General features: G+C 39.5%; 1 protein-coding gene across 1 annotated transcript in view; it reads left to right on the top strand.

Annotated features, from left to right (window-relative positions):
* The window catches only part of FAF1 (Fas associated factor 1), a 150147-nt gene that overhangs the window by 118035 nt on the left and 5722 nt on the right, over positions 1 to 26390 (top strand). Inside the window, exons 14-18 of the mRNA XM_066325506.1 lie at positions 896 to 1032; positions 3495 to 3583; positions 13327 to 13407; positions 13756 to 13833; positions 16750 to 16965. Of these exons, the coding sequence (XP_066181603.1) occupies positions 896 to 1032; positions 3495 to 3583; positions 13327 to 13407; positions 13756 to 13833; positions 16750 to 16965 (601 nt within the window). The remainder of the gene's footprint in view (positions 1 to 895; positions 1033 to 3494; positions 3584 to 13326; positions 13408 to 13755; positions 13834 to 16749; positions 16966 to 26390) is intronic.

Genomic DNA, 26390 nt, shown 5'->3' on the forward strand with positions numbered 1-26390 from the left:
GTGGCTAGTCCTCAGAATTTCCACTGTTTTGCCTTTTGTGACCTGTGTTATTAAAAGTCCATTATTTTTACAGACTTTATTAAATTGGATCTTATTAAAGCATTCTATATTTGCATTTGGTCTTTCATAATTCATTATTATTATGACATTTACTTTTTACCATCAGATCTGAAAACATATCATAAGCTACCCTTTTCTCTTGAAAGAAATGCTAATTTCAAACAGTCCTTTAATGGAAGAGAAAAGCTTTATCAGTTTTTTCATTTATTCAAGATCGTGTTAAGAATACTAATGTTAGACTTCTGTATGCTAATATCTAAGAGCTTTTTTTGGTCAAAAGCTTAGAATTATTGTTTTTTAGACCACACTGCTAAGTATGTCACTGGCAGGGCACTAGTACAAAAGAATATACAATTCTGAAGTACCGTGTTTTAATTCTGTGACTGATAAAACCAATTTCTTGCTCTTTCATTATTAAATTGTGCTTTTGTGTGAAATTTGGTTTTTTATATACTTCACCATATTTATTACATTGTTGCTCTACTTAGTTTCTCTTTAGAAGTTTGAAACAATTGATCCAGCTTGATTATTTTGGGGGGTTGTTTTGAATTATAGTCTTCACATAGTGTGACAGGAAGCGGAATTCTCCATGAAATAACTCACTATCTCAAGCAGTTGTTAATTATTTTAATTTAGACAACCTGGACCCTATTATGTTCGTAAATATTATAATAATTTAGTCATAAAAAGAGATAAAGAGCTCTAGAACAGAATGCAGAACATGTTAAATGGTAGGTAACATGAGTTAAACTGCTGAATTTAGCAAAAAAAATTTTTTTTAACTTAACTTCAAAAAAATCCTCTACGATATTGACTATTTTTCTTCCCTCACAAGGTTTCTGACGATGTGCACTAGACATTTTGGGAGTGTTGTAGCCCAAACAATTCGAACTCAGAAGACAGACCAGTTCCCACTTTTCCTTATTATTATGGGAAAACGATCCTCTAATGAAGTGCTGAATGTAATACAAGGTACAGTTCTTTATATTACAAGTATTCCTTATGTGAGTATTGAAACTGTTATAAGAGGTCTTTGCTGTTTCTCTTTTAAGACATCCAGAATATTCATTTATTACACACTTTAAGTTTCCAAGGTATAATTATCTACTACTCATAAATGTGTTAATTAGCGTGGTGTTAGAGATTGGAGTTGCCATGACTGTGGTAGATTATAGTTTACATTTTCTTTTCTTTTTCTTTTTTTTTTTTTCTTTTTTTTTTTTTTAATTGGAAGCCTAATTTCCTAAATAAGGAACTCCACTCTTTTCCAAATTTATATCCAGATACATTCCTGATTTCCAACAGATCTTGGCTGCACTTTTTGCACAGTGCTAGAATGCATTTGGTTCTTTGTGTCTAGTTCCTTGTTAATACCTGGGCTCCTGTTGCTAATGTTTGGACATGAGTTGCTTTTTCAGACCTGCCTGCAGCATTGAGACACCCACATCAGATCAGGATTTAAGTTCCTAATATAATCTCCCATAAATGAAGCTTTCTGTTTCACATGAGCAGTTCTTTCTGGTGTAACCATTCCTCTGATTTCACTGACAGCAAGATCACTTAGATGTGGAGTGTTGCCCTCTGACTGCTGTTCTCAGTAACTCTTCAAATTAGAGCACATCAAAGAATGGCTGCCTCTCATTTCTTCTGCTTTCTCCACAAGTTTGTCTTCATGGCACTGTGTCCTCATTTTTTTATTGCTTATATCTAGAAATCTTTATTATAATCTTATTTTCCGGAGGAAATTCAGCCTCAGGAAATGCTGCCTTTTGCAGACAAGCATTGGTGTTTCTTTCTGCATTTGAGATTAATAATTTAATTTAATTAATAATTCTCGAGGAATCTGCAGTGTTCCTTCCTGTGGACAAAATGGTTAATTTTTGCATGGATTTTGCCTCCTCAGTGCGAGGTACAGCACAGCAGTAATTCATAGTATGAATGCCTGTAACTTATAAAACCTGTTTCATAGGTTATTTCATAGAAATAGTCCTATAAATAGCTTAGTTTTCTGACTCTGCAGTACCCTTCAGAACCTTTGCCATCCCACTGGTGCTGCTACTGACTTAAATTACTTCACTGCTTTAGCAACAATTCAAAGTCACAGTAGAATGCATCTTTGTATTAAAAACAATCCAGATTACTTAATTGTGTGCATTAAGTTTTAATAATTTGTCAGGTTTTCTGCCATCTTTTACACTAAACCGAAATGATCACCTATTGTAGCCTTACTTAAACTTATCCTTTAACAAAGAAAATCAATAACAATCTCTGCTTGTTATTTTCCCAGGAGTGGGGACACTGGTATCTTTTAACAATGCTGCCTCAATGAATGGTGGCCTCTGAAGTCCTGCGTGTTGTAGCATGTGGGATAACATTTTCTGCTAAGGTAGCAAATGTTAGAAATGGGAACAATGAGGGCCTTTCAGGGCTGGGCCAGAAGGCATGTTGACAGAAGAGATACAACTATATAGAAACCTAAGACCCTAGTGGCATTTATTGAAATGCAGACTGTCTAAGTTTGCTTTTGATTTTTATTTTTTTTTTCCTAGGGTTGGAAACTATGGGGATAGTCTTGTTTTCTTTAGTGGTCCTTGTTCTGCTGGAGTCCAACAGCTGTTTAGGCTGGCAGATGTTAAGACTTAATAGTTTTTGACCATTTCTCATGGTTTAAGACCTTTTAGTGGCTTTGATGCGTAGTCTAGTCTTCAATTTAGAAAGGGAAACTAAAGAATGCAATTTAGTAGGAAATCGAAGTAATCTTTCAGTCTTTACGAAGACTGGAGGCATGCTGGAAGGAAAACATGGAGATGTATAGGTTATTCTATGCATGTGTTCTATTTCATGATACACACATGGATGACATCATTTTCCACTTCATTAGCTTTGCAAGTTTTTTGAGAAGTAAATAGACTGAAGAAAATAAAATATTGGAAGTTTTATTTCTAGTTACACCCAAATAAAATGTGCACATACATCCCTTCAGTCGTTGTATTCTGGGTTTTTCCATTGTTTTAAACCAATCCACTTGGATGCTGCTGCCAGCATCCCACCTTTTGTAGCCTGACTAAGCAGTTGTTTCGGTCTCCCTGGGAATTCTGCCACTGTAAAATCAATTTCACATAAGGGAATCTCAGATCTACTGCTTTCCTTTAACATCAGTGACAAAACAGAGTCAATTTATGCAAGCCTAAAAGCAATTGTTCAGATTTGCACCGCCTGAAATTTTAACCTGTGATCAACAGTTATAAAAATAATTTTGAATTTTCAGTAGACGGATGAACCGAAAGCATTCTGCTGAGATATTTGCGTTTTCTACTCATTTGTCTTTTTTTTTTTTTAGTCTGGCTATTTCTTACGGATTAATTCTAAAATGACTTCTTTTTTGTTTAATAACTTTAATGAAATGAAGTTGGGCTCTCTTCCTTTGTTGCTAGGTAACACAACAGTGGATGAGCTCATGATGAGGCTGATGGCTGCGATGGAGATCTTCAGTGCCCAGCAGCAGGAAGACATAAAGGATGAGGTGAGCACTGAAAGTTGCTGCAGATACCTCCTGGCTTCCACTAATCACTGGGAATGGAAATGACCCGGGTGTTTCTTTAGCCAGTGGAGCTGGGTATGATGTGTTTTACTGTCTCTTCCATTGTCACAAGTTAAAAAGGTAAAGTCTCCTTCGTGTATTTGGGTCTCTCAGAACAACTCCTCCTTTTTGGTATTGTCATTTTCAGTTTCTTTCCTTTTTCTGAACAGTGGTCACCAGTGACTGTTTACATTATAGTGATATTATAGAGCTTAATATGCTCATACAAGGAAAATTATCAGACTTTTTGCCACTGACCAGCTCCAAGTCATAGGTAGAAAACAAAAATAGATTAATATATCTTAAATGTGTCTGTTTAAAAGGGGGCTGAAACCAACTTTGACCAGTACACCAGTACTGAACCAGCATTCAGAATGATGCAGAATGCATAAATGCTGACAAGACTTCTCAAAACCAGTGTTTCAATTACACAGAAGCACAGTGAGTTACACAGCTGAAAGATCTTTATCTGTTACTCTATAAATTGAGAGTGACATTTGGAAGTAATGAAGTACTTAGGAATTTATAATAATAGGTGTGTTGCCATTCAAGATTATTCTCACTCTGTTGTATAGACATTGATTGACAATAATTCACTAAACACATTCTTCACATTTAAATCTTGTCTCTCATTAGTACAAGATTTACTGACTATAATATGAAGGCATATTATCTGCACAATATCTGTCATTCACTTTTTCTTCCTTATTTATGCTACCTGTAGTTCATTGGTGAAGAAATTGACTTTAATTTTGTTAATACTGAACACAAATTTAAATATGAGGATTACAACAAAAATCCAAGGTACAATATAACTGAATTTTTAATTGCATTTTAACAGGAGTGTGTTGAGTATGGGAGGTTTCTTTTAATTCTTTAGTAAGTTGAAATTTACTTCACAGATGAGCTCCAAGAGAGGTTCAGAATTAAAAACTGTGAAAGCTGATAAAAAGGAAGAAGACTGAGAGGAACAGAAGCATCTAAAGTCAGAAAGATAAGAGCAAACAAGGGGTAGGAGAAGAAACTAGAAGTGATAGGATTGAGAGAGAGTGAGGAGCAGGACCCCAGACTGGACACAGAACCAGGAACTGGCTCCTGTCCTGGGCTGCTCTTCGTCCTTCGCTGGGTGGCCAAGAGCAGTGGCAGTGACAGCCCAGTCCCCACATGGGATTGTTGTCTCCTGCCTTCTTTCCCCAGGTCCTCTACCTATCTAGGGAGAATGGAAAATTGATTTTTATACATGTCTCCAAAATCTACCTTTGTCCAAGTCTTTTTTGGGGTTTTTTTATCGCTAGTCTAGTCTCCTGTTTTTCTGTCATTGAAAGCACTGGTGACATTTCTTCCCCAACAGAAGCTTTTTCCTAACAAACTTTGACATTCAGAAAACTGATGGAAAATTTCATAAACTTTGGGGGCAGCTTTCCAGACACTATGGGATCTATACACAAATAGGCTATTTACTTTCTCCTTGCCTCCACTCATTACAAGCACACTGAAAAGGTGATCTCAGACACTTCTGCCTTTGAAGCAGGAAGTTTTCAAAACAAAAAATAACCTTGCTTTATGAAATTACTATTCCAGAGAAGGGAGTATTTGACAAGCAGTCTGTGCTCAATAGAGGGCTTCAGCCTGAAAACAAAATACTGCCTTTTTGTGGTTAGCTACCTAACATGTAGCTTTCTTGTAAGCCTTGTACTTGACAACTTCAAGTGTTCAAACATCAACACCTTTTCTTTTTTAAGATCTTACCGCAGTTGGTGCAACTTTTTCCCAAATATTACAATAGCAAACAGGATACAGAGTCCGGTTTCTGTTACTGTTTTCTTAATAGCAACAATAAGTCATGGTAAAACCACAAGAAGATAAGCAGAAAATTCTTTTGTGCTTTAAAAAGAGAAGTCATCGAGTGTAACGTTGCCGTAAACAGAAGTGTGTGAGAGAGAGAGAACCAGAACTGGAAACATTTGTAAATGACAGCCTAAAGTCAGTCATGAGTGAGTTTACGCAGCTGAAATTCTCATGCACATGAAAGCTTCCAGCACAGCCATTGCATAATCCTCTTTGGCACAGCATGTTTTGTAGTGCCCTCTGATGGTTATTTGGGTACAGGAGGACTGGTGCCACTCCAGCTGCTGGTCCAGGTGTTCAGCTGATGCTGGCTGTAGCTACAGGCAGCTCCTATCACTGAGCTGGGGGTGTAGGTGGGATGCTCAGAACACCATTACCAACTTGTCTCACCTGAGTGACATGAGCCACCTCATGAGCTGCTGGTAATAATAGTATGTTTAGTTAAATCCTGTGCTTTTGTAGCCATGTACTGGTAAAATTTACCAGTTTAGCCTCGTAACATTCTAATGGGGCAAATCTCTTGTGCATTTTTTTTAGTGTCAAGTGCGAAAATACCGTCACTTAACCAGCAGTTGGATTTAATTTTTAGGTTTGTGTGTTGTACTCCATTAAGCTTTTACTAAATAATCTCCAAATAAATACCTTGAAAACATTGGGATGCACGTGTGTACTCATAGTAACCCAACTTGCCTGCCCTGGTGTGTAACTTCTGCACCTCTTTTCTCTCCCAAGTTTTCTTAAAGGGAGATCAGCCTGCTGTCCCATTCTTTTCCCTGCCTCTCCAGGGTTCTGGGTCAATCATGAGCTGCTGCTCTGTTGGCAAGATGACATTTTGGAAACCTCCTGCCTCTTTTTGGACCATGCTGTTGATGTGCCATTGTACATGTGTGGTTTAGGTGTCCTGCGATCTGTTTTTATAATTTCGCTCCTAAAATCGCTGTAAGAACAAGACACAAATAGCAAAATTGGACTAGCAGCACACTGATATGCTCACATGGCTCTTCTGCTGGGAAATGGCTGACGGATTATTCAGTTGTGTGTTCAGTGACCATCACCAGTGAGGCCACTTGGCCAGGATACAGTCCCACCTTTCCCAGTGCAGTCAGTGAAGTCCAACCTCACGCTGTGTGTGCGGAGTTGTTCTGCAGCTGCACTAATGATTTCATACATCTGATGGACATATTTTGGTTTTCTAACCATGGTTGCTCCCCTGGTCACCACTGCAGGGGTTGACACCTCAGTTAGTGCTCCAGCAGTGGGGCTGGGGGGTTTTGCAGAGAGGGAATAAATGTCATTAAGGAGTTTCTCCTGTAAGCAAGAAGAGGTGTCTCAGAGCAGGGATAACCAGCCTCTGCCACTGTTAATCAGGGTGTGCACTGAGATTTTTCAGGTGCTGACTTTGAAAAGAATGTGTAGTATCAGTTCCTCTCGAGTATCAGTTCCTCTTAAGTGTCAATGCCTGGTGCTGGGCTTAGGAAAACAAATAATAGTTGTAAAATACTCTACGCCCTGGAATGTCCATTTTTAAACACCCTGTGAGCTTGCTTGCTTTAATTGGCTAGTTAAATAATCATCTCAGTGTGGCGTGATGGGCCCAAATAGATCCGAGTTAGTTCCTTTGTGAGCTTAATGTGAAGAGATCTGGGATTAAATGCTGGCATTACAGCACAACACACCTGTTCTGGGCCCATCCTCAACATTTTTTCTTCATTGCCTGAGGAGGAGGCTTCTCAAAGGATTACAGTAACACTTTTTGACAAGCTTATACAGGGCGGAGTTTCCATGTAATGACAGGGCTCATTTGATGATGCCTCAGTAGTGCATTTTTTTATTTTTGCTGTCAACATTTATTACTGTAGAAGCATTGACTGTTACACAGCTGGTCCACTTGTCCACATTTAAGTAACAGTAGGTCTCTGGTCGTGTTTATTTTTGTGGTTATGCAACACTGGCACTCCTGCTCTCAGATTAGACTTCAAGGTGGAATTCTAATACCCACAGTTGCTTCAGACACCTTCTTATTTTTTACGAATACCAATTTAAACCTTTCGTTCCCTTTAAACTGTCTGCCAGCACACTGGTCTGTAGTGTAAAAGAGAGACACTTAAGAATTTTTATACTGGAAAAAGTGCTGTAAACAGATTCTAACTGAAGATAAGCTGTAGAAAACTGTAGGCCTGCAGAGTCACCACCTTTCCTCTCTGTTCTTGGGTGACATCTCTTTCCTAGACACTTCCAGAGCTTGAGGAGAACATAGGTCCTTCCTCACCAATATCTGGATGGGGATTTGAAAAACACGTGAAGGAAAACCAAAACTCCAAAACAGCAGCAAAATTCTTTTTCCTCTTTCCCCTGCCACAGCACTTTGTGCCTTTAGTAGCCAAGTGATATTTTCATAACTGTACTGTGAGAAGCCTGGTGTCACCATGTCTTTCCCTCCTCTTCTGCCTCACTGCTGTCAGATGTAGGGGAGGTGTTTCCCTGAGCTCTACAAGAGACTGACATTTCTGCTAGGGACTGAAGCTCACGTGTAAATCAGTAGAAATCAGACATCTGAATACCTTGGATAATCTGTGTTCCATCGAACACTCTCATGTGCATCATGGTGTATAGTATTTGCACAAAAAGAGATTATGAGAATACACGAAATTCATTAAACTCCAAAGCGCAGAAGCATTATGGTGATGACAGCCATCTAGCAAAGATTGGCATTTCACCCCTCAAAAATCTAATTAGCACATTTACTAATTATTACTAGTTATAACTAATTAAACTACAGTAATCAAAATTTATTTGATTGAATTTTCCCGTTTTGTGTTTGTAATACGATAGCAGCCCAAAGGATGGGCTTCCCATTGAGCACTTGGCCACGCACACCCCAGTAGGTGCAAGAGGGTTTGCAGCATGGTTAGAGCTTTGGCAAAGAGCAAGGCAATGGCAGAGGAAAGAGAGGAGAGAAAATATCTTTAGTGCCTGTTGCTTTTTGTACATGGTGATGGCTCCAGCCACTGAATATTCAGCCCAGCTGGGCAGATGTGTCACGACTGGCTGGCTCTTTTCCCACAGAAAGGCACTGCAGGGCTCGTTGAAGGGTTTGCTTTTCTTCTTCTCACTTGAGTTAATTCCCAAAAATGAGTATCTGGAACTGAGCTTTCAGCCTTTGGCATGGACAGGCAGGATCCTGTGGTGGTTCTGTGCTGTTCAGCCCCTCACCCTGCCCCATCCTGCCTCCTGCCGTGGTTCTGCCACCACTAAAACATCCACTTGCTTTGTCCTCGTCGTTCCCATACAACCAACGCACTCTGTGTACACTTTTTCCTTCCATATATTCCCCATCACGTATATTTAAGTTATACAATGTGCAAGTCTGTCATCTTAGTGAGTCAAATTAATGCCTTTCTTGCCCTGGTTTGTTTGGACAAAGGGGTGTTTCTCTTTAACGCTCCCGTGAATAGCCTTAAGCATTTGCAGATTTTAATTTCAGGAGTGGTTCAGTGAAATCAACTGTCTTTCAGATAGGCATTCAGCATTTGTAAATACACTTTTTTTTTTTTTCCCCCTTTCTTTCTTTCTTTCTTTCTTGTAATAGCCCTTTACTCGCTGGTGCTCTGAGAAATGTCTTCTGCTCCTGGTTGTCTTCTCAAGTTCTGTCTCGTTCGATTTTCTTCACCGTAAAACTGGTCCCAGAGGGCAATGGGGAATAATGTAACACAGCTCCCTGAGACAAATCAGGTGCAAAGCTGATTCCTGGGGTTAAATCATTAAATCCTGCCTTCAGAAATGACAATAATAAATAGGGAAAAAAAGCCTGGAAGGGCCAATGCTGACTTTTCCAGCAAAATATCTTATTCAAAAAACTGAATATTTTTAACTTGTAGAAACTGCTGTCCTAAATTCAGTCAAGAGCCCCTCTTTGTCCATCATCCTGCATCTGAAAATGCCTGTCACTAGGTATTTCAGGATTAACTTCAACAAATGGTTTAGGAAATAATTACATGAGAGAGTTGTCCTAAATTTCTTATTAATCTTATCTGTCGGGTTTTCTTGGTCTTGATGCACTGGGTCCTACTCAGGAGAAGGTTTTCTCGGGTTGATTGTAGCTGTCTCATAAGTGTTTGATATTTGTGAGTTGACTGCATCTCTCAGAAACAGAATAGCAAAGAAAAGTCATAGCTGAAGAATACGTTCTGTACATAGAAGCAATTTTGGTTTTTTTCAAATTTCCAACCTTCCATTGAAGGTTCTCAAGCCCCAAACCCTTGAGATGTGCATGGTTTACATTCACACCAGCCTTCAGTCACTGCTGTGGAATTCACAAATGCTGTATTTTATATATATATATCTGTTTCTGATGAAGCTTTTAAAGTGACCCAGGATGAGCCATGTCTGTTTATACTTTGATTTCTTGAATAAGGAAGGTGCCAGTTCTGCCTTCATTGCAAAAGCACTGTGGAGATGCATTTAGTGATGTTCAGTCAATACTGACTGCAATTTGTGTGGGGTCTAACAGGAAAGTTGTCAGCTGCCTCAAATTTTATTCATGGATAACACTTCTGAATTTTTTAATATTAATTATTAGTGGCATGACTATTCTTGACATGTTCTTTGTTAGTGCAGTGGAAGATTCTCTACAAAATATTTTCTTCTGCTTTTCCTGTCACTACTGTGAGTTTTCTTTTGTTGTTTTCTGGTGAACTTGAGGCATCTTCATTCTTCTCTAGAGGAAGAGATTACTAAAATAAGAAACTGCATTACAAAAGGGAGAACTGCTTTGTCTAGTGTTTAAAATTTGTCCAAGGTGTAACTTTGAACTGAACAATACCACAGTTTAGCCGTAAGATCTGTGGAGTTGCTTCCTGTTAAGTGTGAGCAGCATTAGCAAACAGAAGTATTAACACAGAAGTAGGTACAAAGAGGCATTTCATGGGATTACAGCTGCTGCTTACCCAAAGAACTCTGGATTCCAGGTTTGTTTTTAAGGTCTGCTTCAATAAGAACAGTATTATTTCAATGAGGTGTAGGGCTCAGTGGCACAGTCATTTATTTTTAGATGTGGCTCACATATTTCTGTGAGGACCAGGCAGTCATGCGTGGTAATTCTTCACATTCCTGACATCTCTTTCATAATCCACTTCTAGGATGATGATAACTGCAGTGAATAGGGAAGAAAAAATTTTGACTTTATTTAATGCCTGGAATTCATGTTTCAATTCTAGTTGTAGAATCTGTACCATCAGTTTTTTGAGTTTTTTTGAAATTTTATTTTTTGATAAACTACAGTAACTCTATCTTAATTGCTAGTGATCTTTGATGGAGAAGAGCCTGTAGTTGCAGTAGTTGTATCTAATCTTTCAGAGATCTTTTGGGCATTACTGGACTTGTGTGACCTTTAAAATTTGGTGTGTGGAGTTAAGTGTCATACACAGAGTGAAAAGACATGGAAGTTGAATAGGTTCTCTCTGAAATAATTCTAAATATTTTTTAGAGGCTTGTCCTCTGGCAAATAACCTGAAGTCATCTTCCTTTAGTGAGCTGATTTGGAAAGGTTATTCGGGTTCTCACTATTCTAAGATAAATTTTCAGTATGTTTATGAAAAGTCTCAGTGTAAATAGCACAGGTTTTTTTTTCTTTACTGTTATATTCCATCTATGAGAAGCATTGGGAATAACTCTGTGTATTCAACAAGCTTTCCTCATATTTGGAACACATAAAAATGGGAGCTGATTAATGATTTCAACGCCCCCTCGTCTCAAAAATGGAATATTCATGTAGGGTGGTTTTTGCTAACAGGTTCAAGTTCTTTGAGCAGAGTACCTAAAACTTATCAATGTCCACAGTTGCCTGGAAGGGAAAAGGTTATTTGGTGGTTATTCCCCTTTTTTGCATTTTGCAAGAATTACTTCTGCTTGTGTTTTGGCTCTGTTTCTAAATCTCGGAATGAAATTCAGGACACTGATTGTAGAATAACTTTGGGTCCTGTTTCTGTAAGGAAGAAGAATTTCCTCTAAAAGATTTTGCTGCTTTCCAAGTGGAAGTTATGTAGTTTTCCCTGCAGTTTGTCCTCCTGTGTTTGCATTCTGCTGTAGAGATTTAACCACCGAGATGTTTGAGGTTTTTTTGAGGAACATCTTGCCATGTTTGTATGTTGTGATAATTACAGTTAGCATGAGCTCCTCCCATTCAGAATTGAGTTTTTGCCAAATAATGATGTTTTGAGGAGAAAATTGATCACTTAGCAAAATTATTCTCTTCTGTGGAATAAATGTTGCAGCTGAATGGGGAAGATGACATAATTCTTCAGGAAGCAGTAGGTAGTAGACTTTAATTTCTGTGCAACACAAGGGGCCAGATTGCCCCAGGGCCGGTGCTGTGTTACTGGTGACTGCAGGGAGACCCTGCTGAGCCCACCAGCAGTCTCACAGCTAAATCCTATTGATTTTTGTAGGGACCAGTGCAGCCTCTGCAGGGCTCTGGGGGGATTATGAGATGTAAGACGAGTAAGCACAGGGGAGCAGCCACTGTCTCTGCTTCAGAGGCAGAGTATGAAGCTATTGATTGTACACTTTGCTTTATTTGACATCACCCCAGTGCAGTTTTTCCAGCTTTTGGGGATATCCACTCTTTGATCCTCTGCTGTGGGGATGAAGCCTCACTTTGTCATTCATGTGTTTCTACTAAACCTGTATTTTTTTATGCTGTGATTGTTGATAAGATACTTTTTGCTGGCATTGTAACCTCCTGTTCCTTGCTTCTCTGCATCTGTCCATTTGAGATACTTCAGGGCAGGACCTGCTCCTTTCCCATCTTTGTATAATATTCAGCACTGTGAATTGAGGCTTCTGGATGATGTTTGATAGTTGTGACCCTGGATGGACCCTGCTGAGGGGTTTTTGACCCAGGAAGGACCTGGGATTGGGTTTTCTCTGTCAGGACCAGCCATTGCCCACTGTCAGTCTGAGTAGAGAGCCGATGAAAATCCAGCCTCAGCATCTAAACCACACTTCCCTGTTACAAAACCATCCAAGCTGTTGGATGCAGGAGGGAAATCCCCCCAGCTCCAGCCCATCCTCCCCTGCAGTAGCCCCTTAATCACAGTCTGGCTCACTGTGACCCCGAGTCCAGTCTGGCAGGGTGAGCATGGCAAAAAGAGAGGGGCAGGAACAATGGAATTGCTCCAAAAATAAAGAACTTTCATATTGAAAATAACAAACAGGGAAACCACACAACCTGAGGGGCAACATCCAAGGACCAGGGAGCGTGGCCAATTTAACAATATATAGGGGTATTTGAGGGCAGGGTCCAATCCTAAACACAGAACAGGAGCATGACCTTACATGTGACAGGTCCCAAACCAACTGAGAACCAGAACTAGGAACATGGCCTGTTCTGGAATAGTTCCATGAACATACCAACTCCCATGGCTACATCCTTCTCACCGTAACCTAAGCAGATATTTCCCTTTCAGTGTCCTGCTTCCCATGGTCTCAGGTAGAAGCCTCCTGCATAAGTCACTGAGGCTGAACCACTACTCATCATCAGCCAGTTTGGTTGTCACATCCCTCCCCTGGAGGCTGCTCCTCCCCAGGTCTCTGTGCCTGCCCTCAGTGCAGAGCCTTCAGGCCAGGGCTTGGACACACCATTCCCTTACCTGGCAACTGAATCAAAGCTTCAGGTAGCCAGAATTTCCAAAGCCACAGTCACCCTTGAGGCATCTCTGGATGTTTCTCATAGTGGTAGTTGGGTCATGTTGAAGTCACTGGGATTAAAGAGTGCTGGTGAACATAAAGATATTTATCATGCTGGTCCTGTTGATTTTATTTTTTTCCTTTACCTTTAGGATGAACGTGAAGCCAGAGAAAATGTGAAGAGAGAGCAGGACGAAGCGTACCGCATCTCGCTGGAGGCTGACAGAGCCAAGGTGTGTGCAGGAGGAGAGACCCCGTGGGATGGGAGCCCTTTGGAGTTTGGGAATGCTCTGTGGTGCAGAGGACTGCCTGCCTTCAGTTGTGCTCTGAACACGAGACCCTAAAGTCCTCAGTGTTGTAAAGTGGCACCAGATAAAGTCACTAGGGTTAGACTTGACTGCGTCTTTCAGCTGAACCCATCCTGGCTTCATTTGATAACAGAATTTGGGAAAGGAATGGCAGGAAAGGATTGCTTAACAAATATCCTATCTCTTGTATTAATTTCTCTGGAAATGTTGAGAAATTTCTTTGCATTTGTATTTATCTCATATTTATGTGGGGTTGCCCTTTGTGTTTGTTAGAGGGAAGCACAAGAGAGAGAAATGGCAGAGCAGTTTCGCCTGGAACAAATCCGGAAAGAACAGGAGGAGGAGCGTGAGGTGGGATATTTTACCTTTTCTGGTCACTTTTTGAATTCATGAAGCTTATGAGCACTGAAACTGTCATTCAACACACACCACAACTTCAGTTCAAAGCGTACTTTTTATGTGATCAAATTTCTTTACTGCTGTTGATTTCTTACTGTATTATCTGTGAAACAAAGTGCAGCTAAGTAATTTTCATCCACTGTTTAATAGTTTTTCTGTTTTATCATCTGGGTCTCAAATACAGCCAGATATTAGATGGACCTTCTCACAGGAGATCTGTGAAATGAGCTCAATAAACGCTGGAATCTTTGGGAGGCTCTAACCTGTTATCTGCAGCCACTCCTTTTAAAAACATGGAGCCCTTTCATTTTTTCCAGGAAGTAGCACAAAGCCTACCTACAATTCTGATGGAACAAGTTGCCAAATTTAATTTGGGAGACAATCCACTTATTTTAAAAAAAAATAGGAAAATAAAATCCAGAATCTTGAAATCTGGATTTACAGTACGTTAAAAAAAATTCTGAACAGTCTCCTACAGAATCTTCCTTAGAATGAAAATTACATTTAACAAGTACTTTTATGTCCCTCTGTAAGAAAACAGAAACCCTGTGCTATGAAGAGTACTGTTCCTCAGAGTGTTACTTCGTAGATTCTCTCAAATTTGCAGAGGCTGAGGTCCCAGTGGCTCTCAGAGATGGCTCCTGCAGCCTCTTTCAGGGTCTAGACTAGTTGTGGGATGGCAATTCTGTGAGGTTAATAGCAGCTGAACACGAATCCTCTGTAGCAGGAACAGCCTTACACTCAGGCTCAAGCAAAAAAATCAGTTTTTCTTTTTTAAGTTATTTTGCATGCATAGAAATAATAATTATTTCTGCTTCATTATATCTGCCCCTGAACCTTTTCTGATACTTTGGCCTCTTGGAAATGGTTTCCTTATGCAAAGGCTGTAAGACTGGCCCATGTTATCAAAATATACCTGAGCTTCCCTGTTTTAATGCAGAGTGCAGTAATGAAAATAACAGGATCTGTTTGCCTAGTAGAACAAAAGGGATTTTAACAATAATGTTTACTAACACTCCCTATTTTCAAGTATACAGATTACTTGGACTGAATTGTTTTGCAACAGTGTTTACTTACAGAAGTGGCTTTATGTTCAGTTTGTATTTTAAAATCTGACTGTTGAGCTCTTCACATACTGAACATCTTTTTATCAACAAACTGAAATTGCTTGCTCAGGCCCAGGAGTTTTTAATGTGATCCATCATGTCATTGTTTTCTGGCCGGGTTTGCTGGTACAGAATATCCACTGTAAATTGCCATTTTATGTTGAAGCATTGGAGAATGGTTACTTTGGGGAGCAACGCACTCTTTGCACGAAGGAAGGAGCTCTAATGAGCTACTGTTGTTTATTTTTCTATAATATAATTGATTGGCTTCAGTAAATAATGTAGCATCTGTTGTTACACTGTGTGGGGAAATGTCAAAACAGCAAGACAGTAAGCAGGTGGTTGAGAATCGAGAGGGAGAAAATTAAAATAGAATCTATTTAAAATATAATCTCATAGTAGATGAGCAAAAATGAAGTCAAGTTCTATGTATAAATATTTATACTGAGCTATAATTTGCTCAGGGGTGTGTGTGTAAGAAGTAGACTATTTAAAAGCCTTCATCATCTTGCTTCTTCCCAGTCCTTTTCCTGCAATGTAATCACCCTCCATCAGTTTCTGTTACTAAATGACCTTGGAGGTATTTTCAAAGGCACAAATAGCAACGGTGTAAACTGAAATTCCCTTGAAAATGGGTAAATCCCTGCCTGACTGCCTCTTCAGTTTGAAAAATTGTCTTTTAGGCACATTTTGGGGCAGGCAGTGTGTTTGTGCTGCTTCTTCCATTCATTTACTTTCTCTTTAAGTGCTACTTTAGGTGAGGTGATATTTTAAGAGAGCTGCTTCTGAGTATGGTCAAATTTTTGACAGATGCTGATGCTGCCCGTGATTACCAAAAATGCCCTTGAAAATCAAACCCACCTCGTTCAGCAGCCTAATGTTAGCCATTAATTTTATTAAAAAAAAAAAAAATCTGATCAAATGATTGGTGCTGTAGCAGCTCCCAGAGACAGAGGACAGAGAACACAGAGCTGGGTCCTGCCCTTAAAATCTTGACATCAGCAGCGTTAGCAGGAAGACAGTCATACACTGATCACTGTCATGTAGTGTCACGGCAAGTTGAAGGCTGATTTCATGCAAGTTGTTGCAGAAAATGTGTTCACCTGTACTTGGAACCATCTTCTTGCAAATACTACTACTACTACTGCAACTTTAAATCTTCAAGCTTCCATTTCTGTTCTCCCGGTTTTCTTCTTTAATCGTTCCTACTTTTATATGTACTCATTATGCCTAATGTACATTCGTGGCATTTTTAATTGCATCTTTCAACAGTGTTTCAGTTTATTTCTAGTAAATTTCTTGCATATATTTCTTTTCACTCTGAACTGCCATTAAGGGTTCAGTCTACTTCAAATGGTCAATTACCATTGCAAAAGGAAGGCGATTTGACAAGTGCTTTTAAAGAAATACTTTTACTGCCTTTTAATTTATACCCTTTAAGGAAGCAATTGGCCACTTGACAATTATTCTCTCATTCAATTTTTTTCCAAGGCTTTCTGCCAAATGATTAAATTACGTATCCCATCGTGCATTAACTGTAGACCTAATAATATGTGTTATAAAGAAGGATTTATTTTAATTAGTTGTCTGGTGGGCTGTTATTAAGGAGCGAATAAAAATTATTTTGTCATCGAGACATAAAGGCTCTGGAGCACTGCGACACATCTTGAAGTTCTAGAAGGAATCAAAAGAAAAAGCTTTTCTGCCCTTTTTCTTCTGCTGCTGGCACTGCAACCTGAAATGGTTGTTTTTGCTTCCCCAGGCTATCAGGCTGTCTCTGGAGCAGTCCTTGCCCCCTGAGCCAAAGGAGGAGAGCACTGAGTCTGTCAGCAAACTCCGCATCCGGACGCCCAGCGGAGAGTTCTTTGAGCGGCGTTTCCTGGCCAGCAGCAAGCTGCAGGTTGTCTTTGATTTTGTAGCTTCCAAGGGATATCCTTGGGAGGAGTACAAGCTGCTGGGCACCTTTCCGAGGAGAGATGTGAGTAAATGTACCTTTCAGGGGTAAATACCTCTGCTTCTTGCTGCTGTAGGTTAGATGGGCTGGGGTGTTAGAGCCTAGAAGGTAAAAGGTGTGCCTGGGTGTGTTGAAGTGCTGCCAAGCTCTAAGCCAGGTGCTGGCTGAGCAGTGCTCTCAGATGTTACATACAGAGCTGTGAAACCTGCCTCCAGTGACTTTGTAAAAAATCCTACGTTTCACAAAAAGTTGTGGACCATATTCAGTGAAAAATCAAATATGCTGAGCCAGCTTTGCTCACGTCCTGTTTTGAAGGAAGCTCCATCAGCACTGGTGGTGGTGGTTCATGGTTTAGGTTTGTTATGGGCTGGTACTCCTGATCTTTCTGGTTTTGCCATTTGGATGCAACTTTATGTTATGAACAAGGCTCAGCATCAGATAATACCCAGTTATGAACTATTAAGTACATCCTAATAAATATTTGATCCACCTGTTACATAATACCAGTAGATAATTACATCTCCTACCTTGAAATTGTATGATGAACCTGCTGTGGCTGATTTTTAGAATCAGTGCTGCTCACTGCTTACAATGGCCAATTAAATTCTGTTGATAAATCAACAGATCATTTTTGTGCTGGCTCCTAAATTTCTTTGAAAATCCACCTTTGTGTTTTCTGCACAAATTAGCTTTCATTCCTCATTTAGTCATTACTACAGCAAAGGTGAAAGTCAGTGGGTCCAACTGTGCAGGGACAGAAGGTGGAGGGTATGGACACTGCAGAGACTTCAGGGCAGTGGTGGGTGAAGTTCAGCAGCTCTTTGGCCATACTGCCTGAGCACTGCAGAGGAGTGGGGCAGCTCTGGGGCAGCTGGGGTCTTGTTTGCTGGAGGCATCTCCAGGAGCCTCTTGGGCCATTGTTCACCAGAGGGGTTCAGGAATTTGGATTGCTTTTCCATTTTGTTTCCCATCACTGCCCCTGGGGGAAGTTCACCAGGAATGAGGCTCTGATGGACATATTTCCAGTAGTTTGTAACAGATACCTCTTGCTTTATCATCTTATTTGTAAGAACTCCAAAGGAGAAGAAGCTCATCCTCAGCAAGCATACAACCTTGTGAATGGATGTGGTTTCTGACCCGTTTTTGGCACAGCTGTGAACAGGATGACAGTTCTTGCAACTCTTCTTCCACTTTGTCCTGTATTGGGAATCCTAATCAGTCAGACTGAGAAGCAGCATTTAAGGAATTTCATTAATCACTAATTAATTTTACTCCTTAAGCATGCTGTATCATTTCCAGTGGAACCAAGGACTAGAAGTCACCTGTCTTTCCAGGACTACTCATGTTTCAGTGGACTTGACAGAAGAAAAATAATGTTTTGCAGTCTAAACAAGTCCAAACAACAGGGTTTTTGCATTTTAAATATTTTACAAGTCATGCTTCCCTACCTGTAACGTATTTCTGATGTAATACATATTTATCATAAAAGCCCTACAGGTATATTACACTTAACTTTTTACATTTGTTTTTTGCTTTACACTGTCTGTTTCTGTACTTATTCACATCATCATCGTTATGAATGTTAGTCATCTGTAAAAAAATAAAAAAATTATCAGGTGAATCACATAAGAACAAGTTTTAAAAAGGGTAGAAAAGAAAAAAATACCACTAAATTAGAACAGGCTGATATTGTCAGTATATCTGTGAAACTGGCAGGGAGAAAAGGCCGAGGCAAAGAAAAGAGAATTTTATGGCAGGGTCTGGAGCTGTTGGTCTGTTGTGTGGGAAGCAAAGACCCTGTCATCTTTTTTCTATGATTCCAACCTAATAATGCCATGTATGAGGAGTCACATAAATGATTCATGCTGATTGACTCAGCCATGTATGAATCCCGTTGCCATTGTGACCACCAGAGCTACGACAGACAAAAAATATTCCCGAGGGGTTTGCTAACCACTGAGAACTGTAAATGACATCTGTCGTGTTGCCCAGGTTTGGAAAGTTGGGAGCATGCAACTCCATAGATTAAAAAAAAAATAATAAAAATAAGACATTGTTGAGTGGCTTGGAAGAAGTACATTGAAAGTATATATTCATTGCCTTGGGCTTTGTGGTCTGTAGTGTCTTAAAAATACACTCCAAGTTATCAAGACCCTTCTTCTGCATGGTATGTTATAAACATGAATAGGAATCTGTGCTCCAAGGACAGAGCACTTGGGATGCTTGTGCTCCAGAGAACAAGAGCATTTGAAATGTCTATTTAAACTATACATAACATTTTTGAAAAAATATGTTTGAAAGTAGCAGAATTCCTTCACTGGGGTTTTGCTGCCATAAGATGAAAAATGCAGTAAGATGAAAAATAAGATGTCTTCTAAGGTTAGTTTGTGAGGGTTTTTTTCTTTCCTAATCAGCTTTATAATAACATACACACCCCCAAAAGTGTTTCTGTCTTATCAAAACAAGGAGATTATCTTCAACCAGATCAACATTTTCTTGTGCTAAACTTGTTAGAGCATTTTTCCCTGCTGTTCAAAGCCATCAGTCCTGATACAGTGCTGTTGAAGTATTTTTACATCTTTCATAAATAAAAATTCATTAGTTCTTAGTCCTGTGTTCCACTTGCTTACACAGATATCCTTAGCTAACTTAAAGTTGGTATCATAACCCTACTGTAAATACAAACTTCTACACATGAGTAAATACACAGATTAACCTTTTCCAGACACTACTTGTAGATTTGAAAGCAGCAGCGACATTCCAAAGCAGTTAAGCACATGCAGTGACTTGTTATTGGGTCTGTCACTGACTGTGTTGTTCTTTCTACCCGTGCTGAAATGAGATTTTAACCAGCTCCTCTCTCAGTACCCGAGCACCACGGCTTGTACCACCAGTGTGTAAAAACGTGTCACAAATGTGAGCTTGGGGCAGCAGGGAGCTCGTGCCTCAGACTCTGGAAACGTTGGCAAGCACATCTTTGGGAGTGAAAAGCTGTATTGTATTTCTTGGCATTATTCTTAAATACACCTGCAAAGGCTTCGTGGGAGCAAATACGTGCGCTGTTAAATGTTGGTCTGCTGATTTCAGAGCTACTGAAATTCCCTTTCTTCCAGAAATCACATTGAACCATAACAAAAAGAGCTTACTCTGTGTGCATTAGTGTGCTCAGTCAACCTTCTAGTTCAGTATTCAAGTCCCTTTCTCTTAAAAGCCTTCCCAAACTCTGACTTTGGGAGTCCTCTTGACCTCTCAGCTACAAGATCCTCCTTTTCCCAGTGCCTTGGAGTCCCCCAGATAATCAGTTCTTCACTTACTTCAGTGCTGGTGATGTGCACAAGTCTTCCTAAAACCATTAACATCTTACCATTAACATTAACAGAGGGTGGGCTTTTACCCCACTTAGGCAAGAAGCTGAAGTGGACCAGGTCTAGCTGAAACTGTAAGGAATGTGCAGAAATTTACCCAAACAGGCTTCAGCTGCCCTGCTAGGGTTAATGTGTTTGTGGATGTTTTATGGTGTCTCTCAGAAAGGGAGGGCCAGGCATGATTCCTCCTTCTAAAAGCTATCTTTGAAAGACTGAATCTATTAATTTCTCATGAAAAATCAAAACTGCAGGCTGTAATTTCTGCTGCTGGCTTCTCCTTGAGGTGGAGCATTAGTTATGTATTTGAGAGTATGCCTTCTGCAGACATGGTATTAGAGACTTAAGCTCTTTATTTACTGTATCTGGGAGCCTTGGTAAGCCAAGACTTCTACAGTATTTCACATTTTATTTTCCTGAGCCACAGCTTAGGATCAGGTGGCAGTTAAGTCACTTAAGGTTATTTAAATGCATCTAAAATGTTGCTTAATAATTCAGAACCAGTTTGCTCTGTTTAGAGTATTAAGATTTTTTAAATCCTTTTAATTAACCAATTTCAACAGCAGTTTAAATAAACAGAAACAAAAAATCTCCCTTGAAAGGGCAGAAAATAAATTGATCTCAAATTGCATGTCAATTTAAATCTGATATGATCAGGATTTCAGTAAATTTAGGGCCAGGCAATTAGTATTTTTTTGGAATATAGAGTTAAGATATTCCTCCAAATCCGAATGTGATTGTTCATTCCTGTGCTTTGGCAGGATTAATCCTCTTTGCTGCTCATGGTGGTGAAGATAATGTCACAGGGTAGTAAGTTTAGCTGCAGCAGTTTGTATGGAGTCCTCTGAGCAGGGAATTACCCTCTGATGTTCCCAGAAAGGTGATGTTGGAGCGTGGTCCTTATGTTGTTACGCCAGGTGGTTTGACAGTTTTGTATATGAGCTCTGGCAGCTGTTCTTTGTAAGGATTATTCTGAATTTCACCCCGTGCAAACTACTGCCTTCAGATAACTTGCTTTTGAACTCATTAGGTCGTGTTTAAACTCTCTAAATAGTTCATGAAAGAGTTACATGTCCAGGACCATATTTGACTTTTAACATTCTTCCCCTTAATCATGATCTTGATAGGAAAATGGAAGAAGTTACTGTGATAAAGGATTTATGCAGTGTCACAACTACACCCTATAATATTTTTAGTAATTTCATGTAAATCAGAAAAGTGGTTTGAATATCTGTTTTATAGCAGAGGAGGATTTCAGATTAATTCAGTAGTTACCTCTTTCAATTCACATAATTTAAATTTTTCTGTCCATTGGTGTCATGTGCTTACTCTGATCTGGTTTACACAAGGCCACAGCCACCTACAAAGGTAGCTGTCCCTCCTCCTATCATTTACAGCTTTCCTTAAGTCAATACTACCTGCCCTTGTCTTTCCTCTCCTTTCAAGATCTGTTGTTATTTTATTTATTCAAGCAGTTAGGTTTGGTTTAGTTAAGACACTGAGAAGTTGCCTAAGCAAATTGGCCATTCCAGACTGGCATATTCCCATGCCTCTTTTGAAGCCTGATTTCTGACTGTTCTTCCTGACAGCTTGTAACAGTGGAGGGATTGGAAAGACTAACCTCCAGAGCAAGAGGAAAGGACACTGAAGCATTCGTAGCTCCCAGATTTTCCTGCTTTTAACAAGTTTGTTGCTCACAAAGAGCAGTATCACAGTCATTTGGTCAGCACCTTTAAAAGGGAGTAGGTGACATTCTTGCTCTGGTGAAGTCAGTGACAGCACCTGAGAGAACATCCAGTATATTTTGCTTCTTGAAATGTGATATTTACTTTTGTGGAAATATTATTTCCATGTAGATGGTTAAAAATTCTGTTAATATTCCAGAAAAAAATTTCACAATGTTTTCTTCCAGGAAAGACAGACTTGTGTTTTTTTCAGACCCAGTGTCTTTACATAAGTAACTGATCCAAAGCAAAGGATTAAAGCTCTTCGTGTATCAAGTCACTGAAAGGAGATCTCATCTCGCAGCTGTAAGAAAAGAAATAGAATTGCATTCTGTAGATCAATATAGTTTCTGATCTCTCACAGCAACTCTATTTGAATACAGGGAATGTTTAACCAGTTTCAGGAAATAGGTGTGCATTTCAGATGAGCTCTTTTACCCGGGGCTCTGCATTCACCCGGCGCTGAATGCGCAGTGCGGAGCGCGAGCTCTCCGTGAATCATCCTCATTAGTTAGCCCAGTGACTAATGCCAGCCATGGGATTAATGTATTCCACCCAACAGCCCTTCAGCGCACATCCCTCGCACCCAAAGTGCTCTTTTATTCAGCGCTGCCCCGTTTTACAAAACATTTATTTCAGGGGAGGAGCGGTATTGTTGGCAGGAAGATGCCTTAGTTGAGCTGTAGAGCTTTGCTCTTGCATATGACATTGTTCAGCATAAACTGGGGCTGAGGTATTTCTTACTTTTTCTCCAGAATTCGTGTTTAATATCCATTTTGTGGACTTTTATTGACCCACGTAGGAAGAAAATGAAATGATAAAATACCAATAGAGAGCCTTTGTACTAGTATGATACTAAGACTGCTGTGTCTGGTTACCAGAAAATTTAATGATCTCCTGCTGTTTTGGTAATTGCCTAAGTAATGCATCAGACTAAATCACCAAAGCAGTCCTAGGCACTCTCTTTATTCCATTTACCTATCTACCAATCACAATGTTATACTGTAGATATCATTGTGATATCTGAACATCTTAATCCTTTGAACTAGTGATAAAAATCCTTTTGGATTGTTTTTTCATGCAATTATAATTAAGCTCACATAAATCCAGTGCTGGGTAGTTCTTCTGTGAGTGACTGTGTTCCCATCCATTCCCCTCTGGGATGTATGCAAAGCAAAGTTCTTACAGTTCATTTGGAGCACTGAATGTATTTGTATGTTTTCAGACTTCCAAAGGATGTGGCTGTTTGCTTCCTTTCAGCTCCTCATCGATCTCCAGAGTGAAAGCTGTAGTATTTCTGGGTATAGCATCTTTCTTCTGTGTAGCTAGCACATTTAAAAATAATTAAATACATGAGTTATTATTAGTTCACTATAAGCACACAGGCAGCAGTGCCCACAAGTGATGGGCTGTTTTGCTCCCTGGCACAGCAGAAAGGATGCTTAACATACACATGCTCTCCTCTGTAAATGCCAGAACTTAAACCTTCTCTGCTCCACAAGAAAAATGAAAGTAAATAATGTGAAGGAGAAGGTAGTGGAGCTCCTCTTCCTGCAGGTCCTTTGTCAGGAAAAGACAAGGTCCAGGGTTTTCTGTCAGCTTCTCTTTTTCTGAGAAACTGCATCAAGAATCCCTAAATAAATCAAAGATTTCAAACCAAAAGGAAGGGAAAGCAGAAAATCTGAGGAGAGCTTTACACCACTTCTGTCTTCCTCAAAGCCTGAAGTGCTCCAGTCTCAGAGTTGTTGCCACTGTGGGACCATTAATGTCCAGGTCAGGACCTGCATGTGACTCCCACTGACTCCAACTCCATCTTCTTGCTCTCAAGGCAACTTGTGTAATACTTCAGCACCATTAGCACCACAACAATAAAAGTCACATTATTCAGAGAGGCTTTTCTTAATTGAAATACTTCAGTGTTTGCACTTCTGCCAAAATGAAAGAGCGGACTGGTTGTCATTGAAAATGAGCTTTTTGAAAGGCTAGAGGGAGATGCAGCCTTTTTGTAGTGATTTTTTAAAGTGAGCTTAGCTCTTGGAAAGAAATGTTAAACAAATGGATGTATTTTGGCCGTATTTTGGGCAAATACTGATCACTAAATAAAGTTTCTGGTCCTTGGCTAAAAAGAGGCACAGAACTGCCTCAGAGCTGCCCAGGTGTACACAGCCCTTCCTAAGGCCTTTTGTTGGAAAGTAGATAAACTGCAGTTATGTATTTTTTTCATTACTCACTGTTAAAAAGCTATACGATTTGGGTAAAAATCTGGTATTTTTAAAAACATCATTAACTTTATCTAGTTTTGACCAAAAAAAAAAATTTTTTTGCTTTTGTGTTTTAAGCTTTGTAAATGAGGTCTTTATTCCAGCTGAAAAATCAGATTTTCATTTAGAACTTCTAGAAAGCACGAGGTAGTCCCAGGTGCCACTATAGAAATGTAGCAGCACTGAGTTTGGGTTTATCCTTGTTATTTGCACCACCCTGTCATTACATTTGGTGTTTTAGAAAACAGGGGAGAACACAGTTGCTGTCTTAATTTACTGTCAAGTGTGTCAAGTGGTGCAAGAGAGGCTAGCCAGCCTTCACTGATTAAAATCTATGCAGCAATATTTTATTTTAATATATATATAAATTATGTTCAGGCAATGAAAACTTAGACTCCACGTCAAGGTTGGCTGCATCTCAGAGCACTGCACGCCTCTCCAAGGGAAAAATAGGAAGGAAGCATGCTCAAAGTAGAGGATACATCATCACAATTTTCTGGTTTATCAACTGCTGCTACTTTGCTTCATAAATGTATTCTTAAATACACCTAATCTAAAATACGTTTTGAGAAAACCTCTTCAGAGGAATAAGACAGGCAGTGTGATGTGTTGGGTTAAAGCTTTGTATTTGGATCGAGGCTACAAGTCTTTTACTATGACATATTTTTCCTTGTTTGTGACGGCTTTCTTCAATTCAGATGTAAATTATCTCCAAGTTTATTCAACTAAGCCCAATCTAATTGCATATATTTCTATAAAGTAACTCTACTTTTGTTTGTTGCTCAAGTTGAGCGTATTATCTGTGTAACTCAGAGATATTTCAATAGGTAGAAAGGATTCACTGTATTTGTTTGTATGTCACTCTGAAAATATAGTTTTTTAAACAGATCTGGTACTTTACCAGGTGTGCCTTTAAGTAATTTCTATTGCATTTATACTTTAGGAGGATTAGGAAAGAGAGTAAAAGAACTCTTTGTCCGTTAGATTCATTAAATGTATTCATGCGTGTGTAAGTGGTATAGAGGCTGTGCTGCTCAGGAATCAGATCCTTGTCCTAGGGTGGAGAGAAAGGTGAAGGGTGTGATATTTACTGCTTGTGTAAGTGTCATAATAATTGTGTATTTGAGTCTTTATTTTTAAATTACCTTCCTGGGCATTAAGCCTTTTTTTTTTTTTTTTTGGTATTTATCTTTTCCCCGCAGAGTTAGGGAGGGTAAGGAACCACACCTTGCAAGTGGTAAAAGTACAGCTGCTCAGGATGTGAGTGTGTAATAGAACAGATAGGGCAGCAAAGGTGAAGACAGAAATAACTCTGATGTTATTCTAGAAGGAAAAAAGCTTTGCTATAAAAATGTATTAAAAATGTTGTTTAAACTAGCATTAGTTTTCAAGTTTGGTTTATCTAAAAACCCAATTGATTTTATTCAGAATGAAGTGTAAGCAGCTACTACATTCCTACAGGAGGAGTATAAGAGTTAACATCACTACCTTGTGCCTTACAGAGTCATAAATAATTTGAACTTTTAAGTAGCATGGAAGTACTTCAACTAGCAAGTGCTTAGTTGGAATAATCACCACAGAATTCACTTAAACAAATACTTATTTAAATGATGACCTCCCTGGCCCCAAACCAACACTGGTTGTGTAACAGAGCTCTTTAAAAGATGAAGCCACAGCTCCAGTGCACCAAAACCTAAGGTCCCATAAAACTGAGTCCATTGTTGGAATAAAAGTTTCGTTTATCAGCTTACCCCTATTTCAGTGAAAGCAGCTCAATGGCAAGATCTGGCTCTGGCAGAAATAAAGTCCTGTAGCACCTCTGGTCATGTCACCCAAAGGAGTCTTCCCTGAGGGGAGGGGAGTGTTAAGGTTTGCACAGAAAGTCATTTGCCTGAAGATAAAATCTCCTGGGGCACTCTGTGTGTTCAGAGCTTTGGGACAGCCCTGAGTGCACCTGCATGGTATTGTACAGGGCTCTGTGAGCTTGAAGGTCAGTCATTTTGCTGTCACTTGTGTTATACTCTCAGCTTCTGGACACTGAGCCCCTCCTCTGCCACCCTCCTCACTGGATAAGCTTGGAATGCTTTACAGTCTCTTTTCAA

The sequence above is a fragment of the Sylvia atricapilla genome, chromosome 9, assembly GCF_009819655.1.
Source record: "Sylvia atricapilla isolate bSylAtr1 chromosome 9, bSylAtr1.pri, whole genome shotgun sequence".
Classification (NCBI taxonomy): domain Eukaryota; kingdom Metazoa; phylum Chordata; class Aves; order Passeriformes; family Sylviidae; genus Sylvia; species Sylvia atricapilla.